The sequence below is a fragment of the Sprattus sprattus genome (assembly GCF_963457725.1).
Source record: "Sprattus sprattus genome assembly, chromosome: 3".
Taxonomy (NCBI): domain Eukaryota; kingdom Metazoa; phylum Chordata; class Actinopteri; order Clupeiformes; family Clupeidae; genus Sprattus; species Sprattus sprattus.
Window position 1 is genome coordinate 53,642,743 of NC_137922.1, and position 20,000 is coordinate 53,662,742.

A 20,000-nucleotide genomic window follows, 5' to 3' on the forward strand; every position below is an offset into this window, starting at 1 on the left:
GCATATTGGATGATGTTTAACACCAGTGGACGTCTTTCTGATTAGATGGCTGCCTCATGTTAAGGTCATTTCCTGTGCTACCAGGGTCACCACAGGCAATTACACATGTGGGAAATCCATAGTCAAGAAAATATTCTTATTTTTTTTGTTTTTGTAGTGTTTTGATAAGATTCATTATAACTGGAAACACAAGTGAAAGATGGGTGTAAAATAACTAGTGGCGGCTATGCTGCAGCCAGGATTGTAACAGTCCACATCTACTCCAGACTTAGATAAAACTGAGAAAGGGGTAGAAACGAGGGGTAAATACCTTTTAAAAACATGTGGTTGTGGTCAGTGTATGAGGGACAGTTTGTCCTGTATTATAAAGTACTGTGAAATATATGTAAGTGTGTGCGTATGTCTCTCTGTGTGTGTTAGGCATTAACATGGAGCTAAATGCAGGCCAGCACCAGCTCTTCCTCAGGTGCAGTGAACAGGATTGATATGAAACTGTCCCCCATCTAAAAAAGTCTGCCACAGCAAACACTGCAGCCGGAATCCCCTTGTTGGACATTCTACCCCTCCTACGCACAGTGGCTTTTTAAACCCATTTATTTATTTATTTTACTTTATTTATCAATTTCACCTTTTTTTTTCCTACTCAGCTGAAGACCGACTGCAGTCCAGCTCAACCAAAGTAAAGAACACTGTCCTTTAATACTCTTCAACATGGGGTCAGCGAGAGGGGTCCATTTATGCCAATAAAGATATTTATTACAAAAAGGCATGGAAGCCATACGATAATAGCCACGACATCAAAAAGCCTTTTATTTGTAATTAGGTGCCTGACTTCCTCTGAGCCAAGAGCGAGCTCTTGCACATTCTCTCTCTCTCTCTCTCTCGCTCTCTTTCTCTCTGCCTCTCTCTCTCTCTCTCTCTCTCGCTCTCTTTCTCTCTGCCTCTCTCTCTCTCACACAGACATAAACACACACACACACACAGTGCGAGGGATTAGAGACAGAGGAAATGGCTTCTTCCGTTTAATCTTTCCTCGCTGTCTGAGGGAGCAAAAACTGGTCTCGGGAGAGAACAGCCTCTACAAGGCTTAACACCCCCCCCCCACACACACACACTCACAACCATACCCCCCCCCCCCCCTAAAAAGAGGTGGAGAGAACAGACAGAGGAAAGAAAAAGAGAGGTGCTTTATGTAATGGGTGCAATAACTCTCACGTGTGTGTATGTGTTAGTGTGTTTGTGTGTGTGTGTGTGTGTGTGTGTGTGTGTGTGTGTGTGTGTGTGTGTGTGTGTGTGTGTGTGTGTGTGTAACACCTGTGTAAGTGTAGGAGTGGTGTCTCAAGGAGAGAGTGCATAGACTAATGGAAACACACACAAAGACACCTTGAAATCAAACAAAACATATTGTACTGTATATATGCATGAACTCTGAGATGTACACACACACAAACAAACATATGCAAAGCACGAGGAACGTATGCATTTCATACAGCAGAGCTAGTCCTGTGGGGATCAGCACGGTGACATACTTTCACACATACCCACAAACACCCACACACAGACACAATCAAACAAGCACACACACACACACACACACACACACAAAGGTGAACTCGAAAAAAACAACTCAAAATGGATGGCTTTTCTTGGTGAGCAGGTGCATGTTATTAGACTTGTTTGGCCTTATTCCTCCTACAGGAACAAGCAGGTTTGCCTCTCATGAAGGTAAGGGAAAAACCAACATGAACACAGATACAATGGAGCCTGCCGCCGCGCTACTTGCAGTGTGATAGCAGCGACAACACTCGGCATGGGAGTGGCACTTGACAGCCTCATTATGCGAGTCTGAGTAGACTCCAGCAGGCATCATCATACCTGGAACCCCTGTATGGCAGGTCACAGTGGAAACCCTCATCTCTGCACAAAAAGAAAACAAAAATAAACCCCCCCAAAAAAAGGATACGGGGAAATGGAAATAAGAGAGAGTGCCGTTCCCAGACAGTAATCACATACTGCATCATACCTAGTACAGCACCCCACCCCCCCATCCTCCATCGTAACGCAGCTGTACCTCTCCACGTCTGCCGCTAACGACAGCCTTTCTCAGACTGATACAACAATGGAGCTAAGCGGGAAGCGCATCAGTCTCAGCTGTCTGCATGTTAATTTCACATCTCGACTGAAGTGCAAAGCAATGATCGGATTGAAACTCTACTTCTGCCGCATTGACAATGCCCCTGCCCTTGCTCGAGAGACATACAAACAAACAAACAAACAAAACCCTTGAAAAATGATAGGATATCGCTCTCGAGATAGTGGAGCGGATTATTCTAGAATATCGGTCTAAGTGATCAAATGCTATCGGTAACATGAATCCATGATACGAATAGCAAGATGGCTCCCGGCACTAACTCCGTCAAAGTTCATGAGGATGACATGACCACCTGCTCCCGTCTCCGGCCACAAAAAAAAAACAATCGCACTCAAACCCTAGGATCAGTTTATGAGGACACGAGTGTCCCCACACCCCACTAGCAGGTCTCTTCCACTGCCATACACCAGGCTCTCTGCTGTGGGTGGGGGTGTGTTGTTTACCAAAGATAAGACAGTCAGGGTCTCTTGTCTCTCTGTCCCAGAACAGAAACGGGCACGTTGTCTACTACACACCCAGGAAAGGTCTGCTAACCTGTGGTAATTATCTGTCATACCCTGCGACACAAGTGAGAACAGGAAAGCAGAAGAATTGTTTTTGTGTGTGTGTGTGTGTGTGTGTGTGTGGTGTGTGTGTGTGTGTGTGTGTGGTGTGTGTGTGTGTGTGTGTGTGTGTGTGTGTGTGTGTACAGTATATGTGAGAAAAAAGTGCTTCAATTCTTGCCTCCCTCCAAAAAAGATACATAGTTCAACATATATATATATATATATATATATATATATATATATATTTATAGTCATACTCCCTTGTTCAACAGCACGATAAACATCTCCTCACTCATATCATGGGACAAAACCCAGCATCATTCCTTTTCCACCCATCTCCCACCCCGCAGAACACAACAGACTGATGGCAGCCGTGGTGGTGGCAGCGCCAGAGTTGCTCCGAGCCTCCCTGTGCCGTTTCCCGGTTTGACACCTGGAGAACGTTTCTGCGGCGGCTACGGATGAGAGGTGGAGAGGAGGCTCCGGGAAGGCAGAGCAGGAGTGCGAGGACGAGAGGGAGCAGGGTGTGGCGACATCAGGCTCCCTCCCTCTGTCCGCACCTGCCAGTGTTTAGTGCACACCTGACTGCTTGATTGGACGGCAGGGAGGATGACCAGGTGTCTTGGCGCGCTCACCTTCGACACTGTCACTCTAACTAACGACCTAAGAGACGTGAAACGGGAGCGAGGGAGACGGAGCGTGAGCTACAAACCTCTCTTTTTCTGCCTCTCTGACTGTCTGTCTCTCTGCTACCATTGCAGATAAAGTCCTCAAAACCGTAGACAGAATAATTTCACCCCCTACTGTTAACAGAGACATCCCAGCTATAACACATCCCCATCCAGACGAGAGCAGAGCCAAAATAGCACGAGAAAATAATAACAGGCTACCGTTTAAAAAACAACACAAAAAAAAACATATTTGAATGTGTAGTCATTTTATGAAGCCATATACGTTTTCCATTTCCATTTTTGCCTCTGATTGTTCCCAGCATTCAGGTGGGATATTGGGTGGAGAATAAAAATGCAAGATGCACCTTTATAAACCCTCATCATTTTTGCAGTGTCGTACGGTTTTGAAAGGGCCCCACTCAGTTCTAGCAGAGACACTGCAGCCCAGCATGGAGCAATCATGCAGTGCTGTAAGGGATGGGAAATTGTTGAACAGTCATTCTCACTCTGCTGCATATTATTGTTAAAGCACGGCGCGCATAATAAGCCTTGTTGCTCTCAATTCCCTTCCCAGCTTCACCTAGCCATAGGTTGCCCTCAGGCCTTTTTTTTGTGTGTGTGTGTGTGTGTGTGTGTGTTTGTGTGTATTTGTTTGTGTGTGCTTATGACTGTGTGTATGCATTTTTTTGTTTGCGATTATACGTATGATTGTGTGTGTGTGTGTGTGTGTGTGTGTGTGTGTGTGTGTGTGTGTCTGTGCGTGAGTGTGCATACACTAGTCTTACTGCCTGCATGCACACAAGTGACATTGAGGGACACAAACTAGGGCTAGCAGAGATTAGATCAGATATATGAAGCCTACAGACTCCCGGGAAACAGGCAGTAGCAGTCCCAGGAATAAAAGGAAAGTTTGAGAAATAGAAATAAGCCGGGAAGCGGCAAATTCAGTTTGTGAAGTGGCATTGAGTTCGCACAGGGAGTCCCGATACTGCCATAGGTAAATATCCACACTTATCACACAGATCAATCATGGTGAGAAATGACACGGGGCGTGAGGGAAATCTTTGACAAATATGATAGCCAGCTGTAAATACGACATCAATATTATCAACCTAATAATGCTGAGGAAAAAAAGAAAACCTAGTTGGCATGGGAACTCCACTTGAGCAACCCACCTGAAAACCTATGAGTTTCTGTCTCGTCGCCACATGATGCATGACGCCATTGCCCGGAACGTTCTAGCTTGTTCATTTTCCCCAGTACTGAAAAGTATTAGAACAGAATGTTCATATACCAGAATGTTCAATACTGTCGCGGGCCCTAACAGACATTTAATGGTGAATAAAAACAAGGTTACGCGTCACAGGAGTTGAGGAGAACAGCTTCGTGCTTTCACCCTGGCGAAAAGACATGACCACACCAGTGAAGTTTGGAGAGGGGGAAAGCAGGGAAGGGAGGAGAAGGGGGAGCAGAGGGTGAAGGCTGCTTACTCTGCCACCCTCAACTGCACTTAAGTGCCCGGCCCGAGTGGTGTCCTGCCAGTCTCTCTCCCCTCTTCACCCTTCCGGTGGAGGGCCTGAGTTAAGTGTGTCCCTGGGCGGAGGAGTCCTGAGGAAGCCCTGGACTCAACTCTGCCGCTAGACTGATTTTCTTGGGTAATTAATGAGCGAGACACATTTAAAAGCCCCATCCCTTTTGCAATGCCTCCGCTAATTATATCTATATATAACTACATTAGAGTAGAGATACTTTCGGCAATAAGGGGGTGGGGGTTGGTGATTGTGTGTGTGTGTGTGTGTGAGTGTGTGTCTCTTCCGTTGCTGGCTGTGCCCCTTAAATCTTGCGACAGCCCAGTTCACCCCCCCCCCCCCCCCCCCAGGAGACAGTGCTCATTTCTTTAAAACGGCAGTCAGGTTCTGGGAAGTGCCAGCTCATCACTATGTGGTGACACAGATCAAACCGACAGACAGCAGGTCTGGAAAACCAAGTACTACTTTTTACCCCACTACAGAGAGAGAGAGAGAAAGAGAGAGAGAGAGAGAGATAGAGAGAGAGATAGAGAGAGAGAGAGAGAGAGAGAGACAGACAGACAGACAAGAGAGAGTGAAAAAGAGAAGATTCTAAGGGACTTAGATTTGTGTCTTGGGATGTAGGACTGTGGTGTACCGCTCGTTTGCCGTTTTGCCTATTACAGAATAATAAAACCCCAACTGCTGACGGGTGCAGAAGTTTGGCTGAAGCGTAGCACTGGATGGCGTCACTACTGGTATGACTCACACAATCACAATGTGAGAAAATCAAAAAAATCTCATAACATCATATTATAAGCAATATTGGAAACGCAGATCCTTTTTTATAAGCTATGCTATACATCATAGATAATATACATTATTCTCTTACAGGAAATCATGTACAACCGTTTTATTCTTGAGTTAATTAAACAGCTAAAACACTCCACTTGACTTAGTCAGACCCCCCGCATGAGCTGATAGAGGATCCGCGGCATCCTGGGAGTTCAGGAACCTTTTCAACGGCTTCCTCTCGTCTCTTCCAGGTGCGATTAAGTGGCAGCCCACCTGAAAGCTCGGCTGTCCGTTGGGCGGCTAATGTGTGCGATGTGTCTGATCAAAGCACGGAGGAGTGGGCCTGCTGTGTCTCCTGATGGTAGGTGGGTGCCTGCTAACAGCCAGAGCTCAAGCCCGGCTGACGAGGTATGTGTGTGTGTGTGTGTGTGTGTGTGTGTGTTGGGAGGGTTTTATAAGGAGGGATGATGTAGCACACAGAACAAGTACGTACAGAACTCAACCGACCCTCCGTGAACACACACACACACACACAGATAGCCACACCATTATGTCTTTCTTAGCATTATTTTGGTTGGTGTTCTCTCTCCCCCTTTTTTGCTTTTGTTTTTTTTGTTTCACAGCAACATGGTGCTTTGTGCAGTAAATCGTATTAAGAGGGATTTCAAAGGAGCTGGTGGTCTGCCTGAATGGAAATGATTCATAACCAAGTAAATGTTATTCTGAGGACGACTCCATCTTAAGTGGTTCTTTCCAGTTTTTCAAAGACAGATGCAAGCATTGTGTGTGTGTGTGTGTGTGTGTGTGTGTGTGTGTGTGTGTGTGTGTGTGTGTGTGTGTGTGTGTGTGTGTGTGTGTGTGTGTGTGTGTGTGTATGTGAGTGTGTGTGTGTGTGTGTGTGTGTGTGTGTGTGTGTGTGTGTGTGTGTGTGTGTGTGTGTATGTTTGTGTGTGTGTGTCTTGGAAGCTGTTCACACCTGGCATTAACACAATGATTTGATCACAAGTGGACAGTGCCCAATTGTGATCGGATCTCACTTCCCTGCTCTATATGCAAATAAACACGTACATCATTTCCGCTTGCAAAGTCCATATGCACAAGAGTGCAGTGCCCCCCACTCCCTTCATCAACCCCCCCCCCCCCCCCCCCCCCCCTCAATTTTTAAACTAAAAACTCAAAACATGGACATACATAATGATAACATAATGATATGGCTAAAATGTCTCTAGTATTTGTTTAACTTTGCCATGCATATTGACATAACAATGAGTTTACCCTTGTAGGCTTATCTGTTGTCTTAAGGTAAGAGAACAGTTTTTTTTCCGGTCGTTGGCTACCACAAGCTAACGCTGTCTTGTTATTGTTGATAATGCTAAATTGCCTTTGAGTAAATTAGCTTTTTCAGCTGAATGGTTTTTGGAAGATACTCATTTGCAACAGAAGGCTCAAGAAATTCTTGCTGTTTGCCAGAAGTAAAAGCAGCTTTCTAGAGGAAAGGAAGGGGGTTGAGTTGTGTTTGCTTATTGGACATTAGGGTTCATCTATGTGTTATTGTTATATAAATCAACTTCTATGCGTTCATAATTTCTATGGGCTCTATTTTCAGACGGTGTGGACAAAGTGATATTAGAATATGCGTCCCCAATGCGTCTTGGGTACATTCACACGTTTACTTTGAGCTGTCCACTTGTGCTCAGATCAACCAAGATGCATGTTAATGCCAGGTGTGAACAGGGACAACATGGTGCGTTGTGTGTTGATGCAAATAGACAGCTCCAAAGCTCAGTGTTACATCAGGCAGAAGTGGCAATCACACAGAGACAGGAAACAGAATGGAGAAAGAGAGCAAAGGAGAAGACAGACAGAGAGACAGCCAGAGAGAGAGAGAGACAGAAAGAGAGCAAGACAGAAAGATTTGGAGAGAGACAGACAGAGAGACAGCCAAAGAGAAAGAGACAGAAAGAGAGCTAGACAGAAAGATTTGGAGAGAGACAGACAGTGATAAAAGACAGGTAGAGAGAGAGAGAGAATGTGTAAAGATGATTTGGAGAAGTACATAGAATCAGTGAAAAAGGAGAGGAAATGAGAGGAACAGACAAAGAGTGAGAGACAGAGTGTGTGTGACAGAGAGAATGAGAGGGAGAGAGAGAGATTGGTAGAGGGAGAGAGAAAGCAAAGAGAAAAGGCTGATGCTAGAATGGCTCGACGGTGATGTCTGTTGTGAGGGGATTTTCTCAGCATGGCTGACAGTGGTATTTAGCTGGCTGCTTAGGTACACGGTGGATTTGGCAGTGAGTGTTGTGATGGGGTCTCCTCAGGTTGCACTGCCCTACATGGAGATGGCGGAGGGGGAACGTCGAGAGCAGCCTTGGCAAGACTGGGGCCCATCCTTCTTCCTTTTACACCCACCCACCCTCACATCCACCACCTGCACCATCCCACACCACCCCACTCCATCCACCATCGGCCTCCCCCACACCCCCCCACCCCCCCACCCCTGAGCTCCCTTAACCGCCCCCCGGAGGCCCTCCATCAGTAATGCGTTTATGAAAATGAGCGGTTCTGCACATGACAAATCACTATAATTGATCACACGGCCATCCATCATGTTTAAGGGCCCTTCCTCCGAGGAGCAGTCCACTCCCGGGGCTCGACGCCTCAAGACAAGCATCCTCCTCAGCACTCGTTTATTTCATCATCTCATTTCTGTTTCTCCACATCTCTCCTCCTTCCTGTCTAGCCTTCTCTGTCTTTCTCTCTCTTTCTCTTTCTCTCTCTCTCTCTCTTTCTTTCTATCGCTGCCCCCTTCTTCTCTTCTCCTCTGCTTCTCTGTGTTTCCTCTCTGGCAGCCTCATGGTATATAATATCACAAATAAGAAGAAAAAAAAGAATCCCTCCTAAAACAAAAACAAAATAAAAAGAGAAGGTGGGGGGTGGGGGGGGGGGGGGGGGGATCAACATGCCTGTCCAAGGGCAGAATGAATTTCTCATTATTTTTCACTCTGTTGCCAGGACAACTGGAGGTTGACTGACAGGTTGGGAAGTTCCACTGAGCTGTGCCATGCATTCTGTGCTGTGAGAGCCCACAGATGGGACCGATAGCACTTCTCTCTCTCTCTCTCCCTCCATCCTCCCCCAGTTTCAGTTTTTTTTATGGTTATGTGATCTGATGCTAATGTCACCACATTCTCCGGTTGGGGAAAAACTCTATTTCTCTCTCAGAGACCTCACAGGGTCACTAAAACCACATTCTCAGAGTCATTTACACACACACACACTCACACACACACATACACACACACACACACACACACACACACACACACACACACACAAACACACACGCACACACAATTACAAACATTCCATTTTTCAAATTATGCACTGAAAGCAAAGCAAGACTGCATTTCAATGATGAATCATCCCGGAAAATACCAGATCAGCTAACGCAAGAGTCGAGATCTATAAAGAGGAAGAAAAAATTAAATAAAATGTTGACATTACATATTGATCTTAACGTGGGCTCTGGATTTTTTTTCTTTCTTTCTCGGAAGCATAATGTGTGGGCCTCACCTTCAGCCTCCACCGAGGTTCATCACAATGCTGCTCGGCCTCCCCGAATCTTCACACTCGCACTCACACACACACACACACACACACACACACACACACACACACACACGCATAGATAGGTGTGTATATACCTCTTGCTGATAAGCTCCTTATCTTCTGCTTTTTAAATGAGAGGGGGGTGAGCTCCACAAAAGGCCCCCCCCCCATATATTTGTTGTGAAAGGATGTGGTCACCTACAGGGGGAACTCTCCAGGCTCGGTGCTTGCCAATGGTGCCCTGGTCGAGCCTAATTACACTCCATCAATTAAAAGAGCAATTATGCCTGCCCATCCTTCATATGGTAATGAGGCGAACTCAGGATTGGGGGCACAGAATGACCTCAGTAATGGCAGGAGATATCCGGAAAGTAGCAGCAGCAGCCTCCGCAGGAGTGGCAGCACACAGAGAGAGAGCTGGTATGCGAAGCTAAGCACTTAAGGCAATGGAGAAAAAAACGGTTAAACAAAAGCCAAAGAGCTCAGCATTAGCCTAGCTATGGCAGGATTCCCTCAACACCACTGCACTTGCAAAAAGCAAAAGAGAGGATTATAGAAAGTATAACTGTTTTGAGGGAATGTATGTTGATGAGTCAAACTAATAAGCCACTGAACATGCTTCATGCTGTACAGATGAAAGAGGTGTGTGTGTGTGTGTGTGTGTGTGTGTGTGTGTGTGTGAAAGAGGATGCCTCTGACACACTGTTTGGTTGAGAAACAACGGAGTTTGTCAAGGACACCTACTTGATGAAAGTAATGAGAGAAATGTAATACATTCCCGGGATCAAAATAGAACTAGGGCTCGGTAAAACTAATAAGCCATTCCATTAGGAGAGTTATGAGATTCAACCTTGTAGGTATGGGCTGTTTGAGGACAGGTGACCTTTAACCAAGCACACTTGAGAGAAAAAAATTCCCCGAGAATGAATAAATAAAGGCCTCCACGCTTTTGCGAAAATGTGTTGTCCTTAGGTTAACCAGAATCCAGTCCTTAGGAGACTTGAGGTTACTGGAATTTTGGAATGGCTTTTTAAATGAATTCCATATACAAAAAAAGCACGATCGCAAACCACCAGTAGGTCATCAATTGATTTTAATTAGAAATAATGATCACCTTTGGGCTATCACTGCTGTGACAGTATCATCTAGGCCTTCACATTACCCACTGACAAGGAGGAGGATACATTGAAATAGCTTACAGTAAAGCCTGTCAAACTAAGGGGCCATTTTGCTTATTCATTTGCACATACTTTACGGGACATGAACATAAACAGATTACCGTCGCCAGGCCCAGGTCATAAGCCACATTGGAGGTCGTTGCTTCAGCACTGGCGATTACAATATCCCTGTAGGGTAGGCGTTTAATTATCGAAGTTTTATCGCACGGGTTTCAATCCGGGAAATCAAAAGCCCATGCTCTGTAAAACAGTCATAAAGTCCCAAAATTAATTTAGGGGATAATGTATGTTTTTAATAGACCACAATAGAAGAAGAGCTCATTAAGTTTAAGAGCTCTTAAAGACAACCAAATTGAGACTGACCTCCCCACCCCTTTCCCCTCCGCAGTGACGACGATGACTACAGGGACGAGAGGATGTAGATATCACGAAGAGGTAATAGAGATTAACTATGTGAATAAGTATGCACACAAAGGGACAGCGCGAGAGAGAGAGAGAGAGAGAGAGAGAGAGAGAGAGAGAGAGAGAGAGAGAGAGAGAGAGAGAGAGAGAGAGAGAGTGCGAGAGAGAGAGTGATAGAGAAGGAGAGTGGGCACTCATCTAAGGACAAATAAACGAAGCACTCCCCTAAGATGAATGGAAGCGAACGAGCAAACGAAAGAACGAACGAGTGGCTGCTTGCCTGGGAGTTTCCCCCCGCTGAGGAAGCATCGCTACGGAGGATCTCCAAGTCAGCATTTCCAGCACTAATGCATCATCCTCATTCTCTAATACGGGGAAGAATGCTGGACGTTAAACGGCCACTAGGGATAAATCCAACCCCCCTACTTCTTAATGAAAAGCTATATGCTCCATATAGTAACCACACAAGCATCACAGAGTGAAAATGTGCCATTTTTTCTTGTCACTTTACTTGCTAATAGAAAGTACGGTGGTTGAATGGGGACACAGCTAATCGTCAGGCCCTTCCGAATTGTCATCCCACTGCTCCATTAAAAAATATCGAGACAGCCAAGAGAGATGGTGGCACAGCGAGTTTTCATTAGGACTGCATATTAATGGGACTAATCTACTTGTTTTGCAAACATCGGCGAAGGATGAAACTCACATAATCTGGGACTGCAGATGAGGCCAGGGGCCCTCCACACTCATCAAAAAAAATTGTTCAGTTCCAGCGATGAATATGTTAGACATACTTTAGAGACTGCAGAAGGAGAAACTGCAGTGAAAAAAAAGAAGAAGCTAGGCTGAGGGTAAGCATGTTTGCTAATATTTCACTTCCGTTTCACCATAACCAATAAATCCAACAGGAGAGCCCTATCTTTCAGGATGACAGTCTCCAGAAGATATGGCTGCCTGCTGTGACTGTCAGCGGTTGCTTTTTGTTTGTCTTACGCCGCTTGGGTCTTTTTGAATAATCTTTTTGCAATCAGATCCTGTGCTGGTAATTGGCAGGTTCGTTTAAGGAACACATCAAGAAAGAAAAGCCTCCCATTTTCTCTTTGATTTTCAAAGCGATAGAAAAAAAAATATATGCACAAATATGAATGTTTACCACTCAGAATAATCATTTTGTTGTAATTGCTTGTCCTCTACCACCGCAGTAAAAAAATACAAATAAAAAAGAAACACATTGCAGAGCCAGAGAAATGCCATGAAAAAAGGGAAAGTGATCCATTGGTGATAAGAGTTGATTGCTGAGTCTGGCCTCACACTAAATGGGTCCCTGTCTCGGTTAAAAGTGTTATAGGCAGTATTTAGATGGAGACACACTGCTTATAGCTTGTTTCACCCCTAACCTGTACCAGTGGTTGTGGTCACTGTGTTTACGATTGAAGAATACAAAAATGAATAAATAAATCAGCTTCTTCCCCATCTGAGATAATAATATTCTCTGATACATAGCCCGAGAGCTTCTGCACCATCCCCTTCCAAACAGAGTAATCTTCCCCACTGCGGAGAAAAACCCCCGCCTCTTCCTTTCTTTCTCCAGGAATAGAAACAAGGGCAGTCCTGAAATCCGTGCTAACAATTACAATTACAGGCTCCGAATGACTACGTGCCTGAATTCATCCTCACTAATAATGCATGAGAACAAAGGAGAGGAGGCTGATGAGGCAGGCCATGCACATTTGGAAAAAAAAGAAGGAAAAAAAACCTAAGTCTAATGGCTGTGCCGCCGTTTTCGAGTGTGAGCTCGGCGAGTGGAGGTAAGGGCCGGCAGGAGGGGCAAAGGTCCCCATTAGGAAAATCCCAGGCTGGCTGTCCGGGGTCAATGGTTGCCAGTGCAACACCACCGATGTAGAACCGAGTTCACCTGGATCAGGCCAGCCGAGACGCCGGACATTGAGCCAGTCTATTCGCAATCAATGCCACCTTTGACTCCCACTCGTAATAGCAGCGAATGGAGCTTTCCGAGGCCCTAATGGCGGAATTTACTGTAAGTGTTCACTCGTCCCTGGTTTCAAGAGGGTGTCGGAACGCCCCTGCTATTTTGAGTGAGTGAGCCTGAAAAAAATGCTCAATTACAATGAGCTAAGAGGACAAAGACTGGACGTCAAAGCTTTCGTTTTACTTGTCAGTTACGAGGAGACGCCTCGACATTGATTAGTTGTACCTATAACTGCTAGAGAAAGCCAGCTGAGTGCGGATGCCCCTGAGGGCAGCTCTCGACACGCCGATGCATCAATGCACACGGCCACAGGACTGACAAGAAGGCCCCTTTGGTTTCTTTGTCACCAGGTTTTTTTTGACAAAACGGTTTTAAAGTTCAGCCTTAAATATTTCAACAGTTTTGCTAAGAAGTGCTGAAGTGGCTTAGAAGCGAAATCTGCTGCTTAGCAATTAAAGGAGCCAGGAGCCACTACTGCAAAGAGGTATTGACCGTGACATCTTGGCAACAACAGGCTCAATCAGCTTAAAACAAAGCTTATGCATCAGGGTGTCAAGTCAAGGTTTTCTTTCCCATTTCCTTTGGAAAAAGGAAAATACAAAAACAACAAACCATTTTCCGGACTAGGTGAAATATTTTTTATGGGTAGCCATTACCGTATCCCCTTGAGTTTAAGTACTGCTATTTGTTTTGAGTTCCCTTGTCCTGCAGTAGTTCACATTACAGGCAACAGATAACCTGTTCCTCGTAATGAATGACAAGGCCTAACAGCTTAGGCAATTGTAAAGGCAAGAGCCATTCGAGGGAAATGGGCTGTGCCTGCAAGCTAACATAATATTTCTGACTGGCTGCTTACTATGAGGTTTTTAGAGCCAGAAAGAGAACCATCACAGCATTGGCAATGTGAACAGCATGGAGGCTTATCTGTGGCTGTGGAGTTTCACTTTTGTCAGCTCCAAACTCTATCTATACTAGGCTCGATAAGGATCATTTTCGCAGTGCAGCAATACCAAATTGAAAACATCACAAAGGATGAGAGAGCATGACAGCTTGTCAGGAAAGTAGGCAACCTTACAGGACTTGCTAGGACATACCAACCCCAAAAATGTAACAGAGAAAAAAAAGCCTCTCACCTGTGACTGATAACTCAGTTGTTCTTCGCACTACGAAGCTCCCGAATTGTATTTCACACGTGTAATTTCCAATGTCATCTTCTCGTACCTCACGTATCGAAAGGGTGTCTTTTCTTCTCACGATACTCTGTCTCCATTGTTTGGGCTTGCATTCCTTCAGAGAGAGCAGGAAATATATATAAATAAGCACATACATGCACCACAGTGTTCATTTCAGACATGATGAGGGGTAATGATTTCCAGTACAGTCTATGTTAGTGTATGTCATGTTAAACTCGTAAACAATGTCAAACACCTATCAGTGTGAGCACCCCCGCAATAACACATCCAAAATGGATGCTGACCTGGGATCAGGTCTTGCAGTGATATGGTGACTTGCTTTGGAGCAATCAGCTCCTAGGTAGAGCCTCATCAGTCTGCTTTTAACAAGTTATTAGAGTTGCCTTCCCGGAGGGACTGCTCCATCGCAGATGGGTTTGAAGACGCCCCAGACCAACCTAAGTGGGAGGAACTCCGAGGGGGGCCCCGGGTGCTTTGACAACCCAGGTCCTCCAGCAACTACCCCCTCCAGCAGCCCACGAGGAGAGAGGCGTAGGAAAAAAAAAGGGGTCTGCTTTCGACCCCGATCCTCGCGGTGGGGCGAATTCAATCAACCCCGCTCCAGGGCCGGGCAAATAACTGCAGGTGCCCGGGCCCAAGTCATTACCCATCTTTTTAATTCAATTCGCTGAGAAACTGAAGAAGCACTGCGGCCATCTAATCCGACACTCATCTACTTTTGATGAATTGGCCTGGGCTCCTCCTCGCCTAGGTCTGTCTGCTGTTACACGTGGGTGGGCGGCTGGGCACGGAGCGGTGAACTCAAATAACTTGGGCGAGGAGGACACCCTTTGCCTAAGGCTGCTTCAGGGGCAGCAGAAGCGGCAACGGTTTTGGTGGTGTTGGTGGAGGTAGGCAGATGTTTCTTACTGTAATATGTGTATTTCTCTCTCCCCTCTTCATGGGAGTTCTTCACCCTTTCTTGATTTTTAGCTAATAAAGGAGCATCCTGCACCGAGGCCTCTGGCCTCTCTCCCCTCACCCCAGACCTTGTTCCATCAAATATGAACAACACATCTAACTACAGTGCATCTTCTCTCTGTCTCTTTGCGTACCTAGCCTGGGGGAAATCTGTGGAGCCAGGGCATTAAAAAGTGAGCAGTTTAGTCCTTGGCCCCGCACAGGTGAGCATTTATTTATGAGAGCCAAAGGCGCACGAATCCGTTAGCTACTTTATGCTCTGCTGATAAGGGCCAGGATTATAATCAGAGCTTCTCTACTGTGAATTCTGCAGTGAATTTGCCCACATGCTTTTCACCATGGATGTTTCCCTCTTCTCGTGGGATGCCATGATTATCTTACTCTACACTCTACAGTCAAATGCATCCTGTGGCAGATGGTGAAAATGGCTTTATTTATAATTCTACATTGGACTACATTGGATTATGATATAGGGTTTACAAAACAAATGCCAGGCAACAGCAATACAACATATCAATACAAAAAATCAATACAAAAAATCACCAAATACACCCACTCACTCACTCAAACACACACATACACACAAACACACACACACACACACACACACACACACACACACACACACACACACACACACACACACACACACACACACACACACACGTACACACACACACACACAAACACACACACACACACACACACACACACACACACACACACACACACACACACACACACACACACACACACACACACACACACACACACACACACACACACACACACAAATCCCTTGGTTAAAGTGAACTAGGCTAAACGCAAGTAAACAATGAAGCTGTCAAAAGAAGGTTGACAATGAATTATGCAGTAGATTTATTGGTTCTGACGTGTTCCTTATTATTTAAAATCCTGTCAGAAGAAACTTTTTGTGGGGGTAAATAAGGGTACAACCCAATCCAAGGAGAGAGCATTCTTCTACTCCCCATTACGTAAGTGAGACCAAAGAGACTCACATACTTAAGAGTTGAGTTTTTGGGTGCTCAGCACCAGAACATTTAGAAAACTTATAACTGGACACCTTTGATGCTACCCCTAAAGGCTGTGAAAAACAACACAGCCACATACAGGCAAAGAGTTTTTAAGGATAATTATGGAGAAACTGTGGTATAAACACCAAATAATATACAGCGCGTCAACATGAAACCACAGTTGCTTAAGGCTGACACACTGTGGTAGCCTCCTGCTTGATGCATAAGAAAGGGTTGCACCGCGATAGCGACAAGAAAAGTTATTGCATTGCAGCAAACCTGGAGACAATGACAGAAATAGCCTTCAAAACATGGCTCCTGCAGTGAGACTGCCATTATTGCAGTGCTTTGGGTCTTATTTACTCATATGTGCATACCAATTGAGTTGCTCAGGCAGCAGGAGCTTATTGAGTTTTGAATACGCATGATGCAGGGCTAAATTTGTTTGTATAATAAGGACATGTTCAAGTAAAAAATCGTATTAAAGTGTAGTAAAGATTGTCTGAAAGCATTTGTATGCAAAGCACAAGGCCATATATATGCATATGAATGGTATGAGAGAGAGACCTATTGTCTTGTAAGCCTTTGAGCATTGCAATATATAGTGTACATCACAACATTTCCCCAAATGACTTACAATAGACTGAAGCTTATGTATGATGGCAAAACAGACAGGTATGTAGGTGAGATTCAATACCAATTTCTGTGAGATTTAGTCTAGATTATGAACTACGATGTGGAGATGCTAGCCTGCACAGTATTTGGTACACCAACAAACCTCATGTGGAACCTAAATAACAATTATTTAGTAAAAACATACATATTAAGTCTTAAAAAAGGTAAAGGTTTCATATCTTTTCTGTATTCATTCCAATGAATCTTAATTTTAACACAATCTAGTGATATAGTTTTGACAATTCTTTAAAAGTTTAAATAAAAAAAAGAGAATCCATCTTAAAGAAAGAGATCTCACCTTGTACCAAACTAAGTCCGGATCCTTCCCAGGCTGCACATAGTCCTCAATATCAGGGCAGACGATGTCTTTGCTTTTACTCAACTCAGCCTTCTCAAAGTACCTCATCTTGGAGTTATAGCAGGCGTCTGTGTCGTTCTCAGCCACTGACAGCTCCATTGAGACTTTCATACAATATGTCGAGTTTCTGCAAAAAGAAAGTGATATTGGAATAAGGTGTTATACATTTCACTGACAAACATAAAGGTGATGAATAACTTGCACATCTTGAGGCAAAAGGTGAGTTCTATGTGTGCTCGGCCATTGTTTTATGTTACATTTAACATCAGCCTTCATTGAAGTACTGGTAGCCCTTGCCTTCATAAGTTCCAACTCTCCATGTAAACAGAGCCATGATTGTAGCGTTACTAACAGTATGTCTGAACACAGCTACAGACTTCTCCCTACAGGAGGCTTTATATAACCTTCCACAGGTCTAGTTATTAAGCCTGCTTTATTTTCAGAATGATGTTTGGCTGATTTGCCTCTGAATAGCACAATTCAAATAACCATGAATATTAGATAAAATGGAAGCATGAGAGCCATTATTCAGGCTCACTTTTAATGCTTCTTCCGGAGGTGGTTTACAATGCAGCATTTCTGCCGAGATTGGATTTAGTGGAAAACGACTCCCAGGACACAAATGTAAGTAAAAACGAAGGTCTAGTCTACTAAGTGAATAATACAAGCAACTGCTGACACACCAATGCATCAGAATAATCTAAATAAAGTCTGTAATAAGAGTTTCTACTTGATAGCTTATTTGGAGTAGGCGTAAGCAGCACATTGATAAGAGTGTCCTCGTAGACAATCTAAACATGAAGACAGACATATCAACCGTGACAATGTTCAGGTTATAATGATCAGTCATAACAACTGTCAAGTTGTTTCAGTGCTGATTCTTGCATTTAAGACAAATATGGACTTTCTCGTTTCAGACGGACATTTATCTTGAACAGTGCCAAATAAGAACTGATGAGATGCTGTGTGACATATTTCACTTTGGATTAAGTTTGTCTCTAAGTCAGGGCAACACAAAGATGAAGCCTGACAGTTTTTCGAGCACCACCATAGCAAAAATAAATAATAAAAACACAGTCTTCTCCCCCCTTTATTGCATGCTGCCTGAACCATTACGAATGTATGATGAGTTTCAGCTTGTTTGCTCCTCCTTTCACGTGTGAGTAAGGATGATGCAGACGAGATGAACCTGGCAACCACAGATTATTTACGGAGACGAAAAAGTGAGGGAAGAGGGAGTGAGAGGAAGAAAAGATGAGATTGAAGGAAACGGAGGGATAAAGGCGGAGCCAAATACAGGATGGCAGTAGCCAGAGTCAACTGCAGTGAAGATTGATTGAGCCTTTTGTTTTACACACCATATGCAGATACATCAGGAGCTAGCGCACACACACACACACGCACACACACACACACACACACACACACACACACACACACACACACACACACACATACACGCACACATACACACACAAACACACACACACACACACACACCCACACACACACTCACCCACACACACACACCCACACACACACAAACACACACCATATGCAGACACATCAGGAGCTAGCACACACACACACACACCGTATGCATCAGGAGCTGGTAGAAAATGATGTGCCAGAGTTGATACTCCGCTTCCAGTCATACCAGCCATGGTACAGCATAAAGCCACAACAAAAATGAGGTTGTTAACAGACATTCAATGGGGAAAGAGGGTATAGAAAGAGGAAGCACACACTCACACACACACACACACACACACACATTACCCCTCCTCTTTTTTCCTCTTCACAGATGTGCCATGTCAATAGGCTGTAACTGCAATTTCGCCAGGTGTCGCCTCTTATTAACGCGCCCCGATACAGCCCCCTTCGCGAGGCCGGTCAATAACTCTGTGCAGTCTGTCATAGGCTACGTGTCAAAGCGTCGGAGAACCTGAGCAGCAAATATGTCTCAAGCCACTGAGCACCAGCGAAAAATTCAATCAGGACTCACACACTTACGCCCAGCACCCATCTCAGGTCTCCGGCTTGTGAGCGAGTAGTAACCAGGTAAGATGCCTTGTTTTTTTTTTCTCCCAGCAGGCCTTGGTTGAGTAACCTTGAGGCAGGGATCTATGGGTTATTGACATCAGCAAACACAGGAGGTATTGGCCCCGAGATTCTCAGGAAGGTGCGAGTTGGGGGAATCTAAATCTGCAGGGAGGGAGGTCGATGTATCTGATTACGACACAACATGCACATATCTCTAAAAGGGCTGTGAAGGAATGATCCCAATGAGAATGGAAGTGGACTTTTACACGATTGTTCTCTGGTGCTGAGGAAACTGCAGCTGTGGATAGTCTGGGGGAGGGACTGTATCTAGGAAACACCAGCGTGCGGTGCGCTATGCACATAGCCAATCAGGCCTAAAGACTCTTTCTTACTGTGGATAATGGAGTTGAGGCGAGAGATTATGATGCTGCCCGACAACACAAAAGAAGCTGCTTAAACTTGTCCCGACAAATCAACAAACCTGCGCACACACACACACACACACACACACACACAAACACACAAACACACGGACAAATGCACACACAGACACACAAATGTACACACACATAAACAGGAACACATACACACACACACACACAAATGCACTCACACAAACGCAAACACATACACACACACACACACATAGACAAACAAACAAACAAACAAACACAAACATTCTGGTCCAGTTCTATAAACTCAAGTGCTAACACACCCCCCACCCCTTTCTTCCTCCCGATTAGCTCCCTGGCGCCACGGCTAGCCAAAACACTTGCGGCAGGCTGACGCTAAGCATGCTGTCAGATTAAGAGCCGGACGTTTTTATGAAGCAGGGAATGCAAATGCGACATGATGCGGAGATTATCAAAGACAACTCGCGACCAGAT

At 44.9% G+C, this 20,000-nt stretch overlaps 1 protein-coding gene across 1 annotated transcript in view; it reads right to left on the minus strand.

The window, feature by feature from the left end:
- il1rapl1b (interleukin 1 receptor accessory protein-like 1b) overlaps window positions 1–20,000 on the minus strand; it is a gene marked incomplete at both ends in the record, with an annotated part of 255,216 nt that overhangs the window by 126,903 nt on the left and 108,313 nt on the right. The window contains 2 exons of the mRNA XM_080834146.1: window positions 13,984–14,137; window positions 17,011–17,197. Coding sequence (XP_080690272.1) covers window positions 13,984–14,137; window positions 17,011–17,197 — 341 coding nt within the window. The remainder of the gene's footprint in view (window positions 1–13,983; window positions 14,138–17,010; window positions 17,198–20,000) is intronic.